The following is a 7,689-nucleotide window of genomic DNA, read 5'->3' as shown; positions in this document are numbered from 1 at the left end:
AACCGGCTCCGCTACGGATGTGCCTGCACCGGAGCTGTTCGTTTCGGCGAGAAGAGAGCAACTCTCACTCAGTCACGGTGCCCGTTTGCGTGACCTCAAACCACAAGATGTTTGTCTCGGTGCCCGTCTGCACGGCCTCAGGGCAGGAGACCTTCTTCTAAGTGCCCGTTTATGTAGCCTCCTATCAGGAGACCTTCCTCTCAGGGTTTGTGTGGCCTCAGAGCGAGAGACCTTCTTCTCAGTGCCCATTCGCAGCCCCGTAGATCAGGAGAGCTTCTTCTCAGCTCCTGTCTACGTGGCGTCAGAGCTCACCACCTCCACCACAGGGACAAGGCCGCCCGGCCGTGTCCCGAAGAAAAGCCGGCCAGTCGCCCTCAACCCCCTCTTCTCCCTTTTCCTCATCGAGCGCAACGCGGAGTATCTCCCGCTAGTTTGGGTCATCTGCCTGGTGGTGTCCCATCTCAACACCTTGCACAACCCCCATCTGGTCACCGGAGGGGGGGGGGCCCAGTGAGAAACAAGAGAAGAGCTCGAGCTGCGCCAACGCGGTTCGAGTCCATTGCTGTGGCACCAACGCTAACCACCGCACCCCGCTGGGCTGCTAGCGAGAAAATCAACCCTACCCCAGCCAAAACCAGTCCAGCCCTGGACCCGAGAGCAGCCCGGGCACCAGGAGAGGAGGCACAGCCCACGGGAGGGTGGGGGCCAGCATTTATTGTGGGCGCCAGGAAACGTGCACAGAGAGGAGAAATCACTTACAAGATCAAAATTAAAACATCACCGATAATTGCACTACGCTAAATTTAAAAGAATCAGAAAATAGGAAGTGGCAGGAAGATTCCGGTGCGGTGGGCAGGGGCAGCGGGACGAGCTCCCTCTGCAGGCAGCTGCCAGCATCCCCCAGCGCCTCTCTGCCCCAGACGCTGAGAGGACGGGGGGTCACATCCACCCATGCGCCGGCCCCTCGTCGAGCGGTCAGGCGGTGATCCCTGCAGGGACGGGAGGAAGAGACAGTGTCACCCAGGGCCACCTCCCTGTCCCCAACCCTCAGCTCTGTGGGGTCTCGGTGCCCCCCTCCCGCAGCCCGGTGTTGTCCCGGCTGTGGGTCCCACTGGGGAGCACGAAGCGCTGCGGCTGCTCCATCCATCCCCACGCCATACCTGCGGTTGAGCTGCCAGAACCCCCGTCCGTGCCTGCGAGAGAGAAACAGCCGTGAGCTGCCAGCCCTGCGCTCGCTACGGGCACGGGGCACGTGCCAGGAGCCGGACCGGGAGCCACGGCCGCACTGCGGCCACCGGGAGAGGAGGACAGCGCCACGAGCACCGGAGGGGAGACACGACCTCTTCCACGCGTCCCCGCTACGGGGCTGTAAAGAGGGGCACAACAGGGAGGACGGGGGACGGGGAAGTGCCAGCAGCGGCCACAAACTGGAGCCACGAGACCGCCCCGGCACTGGGCAGGGCTGGAGCCAGACCTGCCCCCGGTACTCACTGGACGCTATGTCGTAGCCCTTCTTCTTCTTCTCTGCAGAGAGAAAGAGGCATCAGCACCCACCGCGCTTCACCGACAGCCTCGGGGGCTCCCCAGAGCACAGCGGCTCGTGCCCACAGCCCCTCCCGGCCCCCCAGGCCCTGCCTTGCCCTGCACCCCTCTGCCTCACCGGCCCCAGTGCTTTACCCGAATTGCGCTTCCATAGGGCGAATCCGGCCACGACGGTGATGGCAACCAGGACGGCAACGGCCACCCCCAGCACGATGACCAACAGGTTGGACTCCCTCTCTGGAGGAGAGCGATGCCATGAGAAGGAGAACCACCCCAGCCCACCGCTCCGCGTGCCCAAGGCCACCGGGCTCACCCCACGCGTAGAGGCCGGGCTCAGGCAGGCTGGCGTGCTCCACGCGGCACCGGTACTTGTCCTTCTCCTCCGGGAGGACCTCGATGGAGGCCCAGGTGTAGTAGGTGCCGTCGCTGTTGGGCGCGATGCTGCCCCACTCCGTCTCCTGGTCCCTGACCTCGCCGTCCTTCAGCCAGCTGACGGTGATGGGCCGCGGGTAGAAGCCGTAAGCGCGGCAGCGCAAGGTCAGGATCCCGTGGGCCTCCTTCCCCGACACTCGGACCGTGGGGGGCTCTGGGGAGGGGGTGACGGTGAGGGCCGGCACGCGCACCCGTGCTGGCCGGTCCCCGGGGTCCCGTCTCGCCCTCACCTTTCCTCTCCAGCACAGCCCGCCCGTAGCTCACGTATCTCCTCAGCCACTCGATGCAGGTGTTCTTCAGGTACTGCTTCTTCTGCTCGGCTTCAGTCTCGTCCTCCTCCCACTTCCTCTTGGTGATTTCTGCCGCCGCGTCCGCCGCAATGAACGTCATCGTGTCCATGTCGAAGGCGATGAAGTCACTCCCGTCGTAGGCGTTCTGATAATACCCCCTGGTGCTACCGTCCTCCAGGAGGTCACAGCCGTACATGCGCTGCAGCGTGTGAGCCCCTGAAACACGACCGGGGAGATGGGGCTGAGGGGCTGCTGCAGCCCTGGGCCGTCAGTGGGGCATGGACCCCCCGGAAGCACCCCCACCCCAGCCCTGCGTGAGCCATGGGGGCATCGGGCACCGGCACGAGGGCTGTCCCCTGTCCTGCCCGGGGCCCACAGCACTCGGGGTGTCACGTAGAGACGTGATGCACACCCCCTGCGCCCACGGTGTGTCTGAGCTGGCACCCAGCCCCACGGCACCCTGGGACAGTGAGGGGCTGCGATGTGTCCCAAACACTGTAGGGTAGACGAGGAGATGGGATGTGGTTGGGGGAGTCCCTCTGGATAGGGATGGGGGCCCTGAGCACCATGGGGAGGCCAAGGGGATGGGAGCTCCTCTGGTTCTGGGGGTCTCGGCTGCCGTGGGGATGGCGAGGGGATGGGATGTGGTGTCCGGGAGCCTCCTGGGATGGGGTTCTGGGCTCTGGTGGGGATGTGGCTGGGCTGGGGTGGCCAGAAGCTCCCCCTGGATCTGGGACAGGGGATCCCAAGCGCTGTAGGGGTGGGAGAGGGCAGCCGTGACCCCCTCACATTGGGGGACGGGGTGGCTGGGCACCCTGTGACAGTGACACCAGGCAGGGAAGGGCCGGCACAAGTCGGGGCAGCAGCGTGGGGCAGGACAGGATCTTGGGTTTGGGAAGTCTCCTGTCCCACAGAGTCCTGTCTCAGCCCCACGGAGCCCCAGCTCAGCCCACACTCACTCCCGCTCTGGTTGTAGCGGCTCCGCAGTGTGTCCAGGTTCACACGGTCAACCTGCTGCCAGCCCTGTGCGCGCTGGCTCTCGGTGTCCCAGTACTGCTGGTCCAGGTTGGCCGCCATCCAGTCTGCCCGGGGCACTGTCCTCCCCGTCTCGCTGTCGTAGCGTGTGATGAGGTTCCCATCCACGTACCCCGCTTCCACGAACTGGGGCACCCCCGGGCTCGGGTCCCACACCACGACGTAGAAGTAGCGCAGAGAGTGGGGTCCTGCGGGGCCACGGGGGGTGGTGAGAGGTGGGGGACCACAGGGCTTTGGGGGGCACAGGGGTGCGGGTTGCCCGGTGCAGGGGTGAGCAGCGGGGCTGGGTGGGGGTCCCAGGGGAGCAGATAGGGGTGGGGTGGGGTGGGGGGGGGCTTCAGGGGGGATGTGACTGATGGGGGGATGTGGGGGAGCGAGGTGTGTCCGGGAGGGGGGTCCTGGTTCCTGGGAAGGGGAGCCCGGGGGGGTCCCCGGTGTTAAGGGGAGGGGGCCCTGGGGGGGTGGGGGGACCCGGGAAGGGGGGGGGCAGGGGGGTCCCGGGAAGGGGGGGGTCAGGGGGGTGCCGGTCTCAAGGAAAGTGGATCCAGGGGAGGGTCCAGGGGAGCGGGAAGGGGGTCCAGGGTTGGGGAGAGGGTCCCGATGCCCGGGAGAGGGGGGGGTGGAGCATCCCGCGGGGTCCCGGGATGGGCTGTGGGGAAGGAGGGGGTCTGAGGGGGGGTGGAAGGGTCGGAAAGGGAGGGCCGGGGGAGTCCCAGTGCCCGGGGGGGGGGGGATCCCAGTGCCCAGGGAATGGGTATCCGGGGGGGGGTCCCTGTGGCCAAGGATGGAGGGGGGGTGAAGTGGGGCGAGGTGGGAGGGGGGTCGCACTGTCCAGAAAAGGGGGTGTAGGGGGGTTCCGTGGACAAAGGATGAGGGGGGGGGAAGGGGAGGGGGGGGGGATTGCGGTGGCGAGAAAAGGGGTCCGGGGGGGTCCCGGTGCCCGGGGATGGAGGGGTGTCAAGGGGGGGTCCCGGTGCCCTGAAAAAGGGGTCCGGGGGGGGTCCCGGTGCCCGGGGATGGAGGGGTGTCAAGGGGGGTCCCGGTGCCCGGGGATGGTGCCCGGAAAAGGGGGTCCGGGGGGGTCCCGGTGCCCCGGGGGGGGGTCTCCCGGGTCCCCGCCCGCGCTCACCGCCCGCCGCCCCGTCGAGGACCGCCAACAGCAGCAGCAGCCCCACACCGACCGCCCGTCCCGGCCCCATCGCGCCGCTCCGCTCCGAACCCGCGACCGAACGGCCCCGCACAGACCCTGCCCCGCCCCGCCCCCAAGCCCCGTCCCGCCCCGCCATTGGCTCCTCCACCCACCGCCCGCCAATGGCGGCACGAGGCGCGTCAGACGTCAGCGGGCGCCGGGCAGATCGCGGCTCCGCAGGTTGGGAGAAGCGAAAGCGAAAGCGAAAGCGGCGGAGGCAGCGCGGGGGGGGGGCGGGGCGGGGCGGGGACAGGGGAACCCCGTACTGGTCATCCCGCTCCTGCCGTCCCTCCTTCCCAGTATCCCCGTACTGGTCATCCCGCTCCTGCCGTCCCTCCTTCCCAGTGTCCCCCGTACTGGTCATCCCGCTCCTGCCGTCCCTCCTTCCCAGTATCCCCGTACTGGTCATCCCGCTCCTGCTGTCCCTCCTTCCCAGTGTCCCCGTACTGGTCATCCCGCTCGTGCTGTCCCTCCTTCCCAGTGTCCCCCGTACTGGTCATCCTGCTCCTGCCGTCCCTCCTTCCCAGTGTCCCCGTACTGGTCATCCCGCTCCTGCTGTCCCTCCTTCCCAGTGTCCCCCTACTGGTCATCGCCCTCCTGCTGTCCCTCCTTCCCAGTGGTCATCCAGTGGGTTACCCATTATTTTTGTTGGTCATGGTGGTGCCATGGGTTAGAGGAAGGAGACCAGGGGTGGGAGTGGTGGGACACGGGGTCCCACCGTGTCCCCATCCATCCCCACCGTGTCCCCAACGCATCCCTGACCGTGTCTACAACCGTCCCTGATTTATCCCCGGCGATGTCACCAGCTGTCCCTGCCACGTCACTGCCATGTCCCCACCGTGTCCCCAGCTGTCCCCACCGTGTCCCCAGCCACCCCTGCCTTGTCCTCCCTGCATCCCTGCCACGTCCCCTGCAGTGTCCCAGCCACCCCCGCCACGTCCCTGCCATGTCCCCTGCCCTGTCCCCGCTGTGTCCCCACCCATCCCTGCCACATCCCTGCCATGTCCCCACCGTGTCCCCCGCCGCGTCCCAGGCATGACCCCACCATCTCACCTGCCACATCCCTGCCACGTCCCCATGTGTCCCCAGCCATCCCCGCCCCGTCCCTGCCACATCCCCATGTCCCCGCCGTGTCCCCAGCCACACTCCCACCACGTCCCTCCCACATCTCCTGCCATGTCCCCACCATGTCCCTGCCACATCCGTGTCATGTCCTGCCATGTCCCCTGCCACATCCCCACCGTGTCCCCTGCCGCATCCGTGTCATGTTCTTGCCATGTCCCCTGCCACATCCCTGCCATGTCCCCACCGTGTCCCCTGCCACATTCCCACCATGTCCCCTGCCACGTCCCCACAGCGTCCCATGTCACATCCCTGCAGTGTCCCCACCACATCTCCTGCCACGTCCCCGCCATGTCCCCACCACATCCCCATATTGTCCCCACCGTGTCCCCTGCCACATCTGTGTCATGTTCTTGCCATGTCCCCGCCATGTCCCCACCACATCCTCACAGTGTCCCCACCACGTCCCCTGCCACATCCCCATGTCCCCACCACATCTCCTGCCACATCCCCATCATGTCCCCACCATGTCCCCTGCCACATCCCCACAGTGTCCCCACATCTCCTGCCACATCCCCACCATGTCCCCACCACATCCCCGCAGTGTCCCCACCACGTCCCCTGCCACATCCATGTCATGTTCTTGCCATGTCCCCACCACATCCCCACACTGTCCCCACCACATCCCTGCCATGTCCCCACCGTGTCCCCTGCCACGTCCCCACAGCATCCCATGTCACATCCCTGCAGTGTCCCCACCACATCCCTGCCACATCCCCACCATGTCCCCACCATGTCCCTGCCACATCCCCGCAGTGTCCCCACCACGTCCCCTGCCACAGCCCTGCCACATCCCCACCGTGTCCCCTGCCACATCCGTGTCATGTTCTTGCCATGTCCCCTGCCACATCCCTGCCATGTCCCCACCGTGTCCCCTGCCACATTCCCACCATGTCCCCTGCCACGTCCCCATAGCGTCCCATGTCACATCCCTGCAGTGTCCCCACCACATCTCCTGCCACGTCCCTGCCATGTCCCCACCACATCCCCGCAGTGTCCCCACCACATCTCCTGCCACATCCCCATCATGTCCCCGCCATGTCCCCTGCCACATCCATGTCATGTCCCTGCCATGTCCCCACTGTGTCCCCTGCCACATTCCCACCATGTCCCCTGCCATGTCCCCACAGCGTCCCATGTCACATTCCCGCAGTGTCCCCACCACATCTCCTGCCACGTCCCCGCCATGTCCCCACCACATCCCCATATTGTCCCCACCACGACCCCTGCCACATCCCCACCGTGTCCCCTGCCACATCCCTGTCATGTTCTTGCCGTGTCCCCTGCCACATCTCCATCATGTCCCCACCATGTCCCCTGTCACATCCCCGCAGTGTCCCCACCACATCTCCTGCCATGTCCCCACCATGTCCCCTGCCACATCCCTGTCATGTCCCCACCGTGTCCCCTGCCACATCCCCACCATGTCCCCACCATGTCCCCTGACATGTCCCGGCAGTGTCCCCACCACATCTCCTGCCATGTCCCCACCATGTCCCCTGCCACATCCCCACCACGTCCCCGCAGCGTCCCCTGTCACATCCCCGCAGTGTCCCTGCGGCGTCCCCAGCCATGTCCCCCCCACGCCCCCTGCCCCGTCCCCAGCCATCCCTGCCATGTCCCCAAAGTGTCCCCAGCCGTCCCCTCTGTCCTCGGTGAGCCCACCGGCGCCCTGGACGCCGAGAGCCAGCTGCGGGTGGGAGGTGACACCTGTGTCCCCTCGGTCCCCCTGTCCAGCGGCACCCTGGTCCCTGGGGGTCCCCTGGGTCCCCTTGGCCCCCAGTCCTGCTGTCCCCCGGTCCCCATCTTCCCCGGGTCCCCGGCGCCCGGGTCCCCGCCAGCCCCACTTCTAATGTCCCCTTGGTCCCTGGTCACCATGTCCCGTGGTCACAGTGTCCCCTGGTGCTGGGGGTGTCCCCCCGCATCGCCTCCCCTTGTGTCCCCTGGGCCTACGGTCCCCATGTCCCCATGATCCTCTCTCCTGATGTCACCTGGGTCTCCATGTCCCCTTGGTCCCCAGTTCCAGCGTCCCCTGGGGCTGGTTGGTCCCAAATCTTGCTGTCCCCTCCTGGGTCCCCC

The 7,689-nt window shown here is 67.0% G+C and overlaps 1 protein-coding gene across 1 annotated transcript; it reads right to left on the bottom strand.

The window, feature by feature from the left end:
- Window positions 1-699: 699 nt before the first annotated feature.
- On the bottom strand, window positions 700-4,539 carry LOC309682795 (class I histocompatibility antigen, F10 alpha chain-like). The gene is made up of 8 exons (XM_082499738.1): window positions 4,429-4,539; window positions 3,224-3,487; window positions 2,205-2,480; window positions 1,856-2,128; window positions 1,678-1,779; window positions 1,492-1,524; window positions 1,161-1,193; window positions 700-989 (listed from the first exon to the last, which is right to left on the bottom strand). Exons 1-8 carry the CDS (start codon window positions 4,496-4,498, stop codon window positions 976-978), a joined length of 1,065 nt encoding a protein of 354 aa, XP_082355864.1. The 5' UTR covers window positions 4,499-4,539; the 3' UTR covers window positions 700-975.
- Between the last annotated feature and the right edge of the window lie 3,150 nt (window positions 4,540-7,689).

Source organism: Vanellus vanellus, assembly GCF_965231255.1.
Source record: "Vanellus vanellus genome assembly, contig: SUPER_32_unloc_1, whole genome shotgun sequence".
NCBI classification, from domain to species: domain Eukaryota; kingdom Metazoa; phylum Chordata; class Aves; order Charadriiformes; family Charadriidae; genus Vanellus; species Vanellus vanellus.
Note: the sequence above shows the minus strand (reverse complement) of the source record. Positions and strands in the feature narration are given on the sequence as shown.

Bases quoted from the DNA above. Each gene is read 5' to 3' on its own strand.
- LOC309682795 (XM_082499738.1), bottom strand. From the start codon at position 4,498: ATGGGGCCGGGACGGGCGGTCGGTGTGGGGCTGCTGCTGCTGTTGGCG. The intron at 2,129-2,204 runs GTGAGGGCGAGA...CCCCCTCCCCAG, and splicing joins GGCTGTGCTGGAGAGGAAAG to AGCCCCCCACGGTCCGAGTG. The intron at 1,194-1,491 runs GTGAGTACCGGG...TCTCTCTCGCAG, and splicing joins GGGCTACGACATAGCGTCCA to GCACGGACGGGGGTTCTGGC.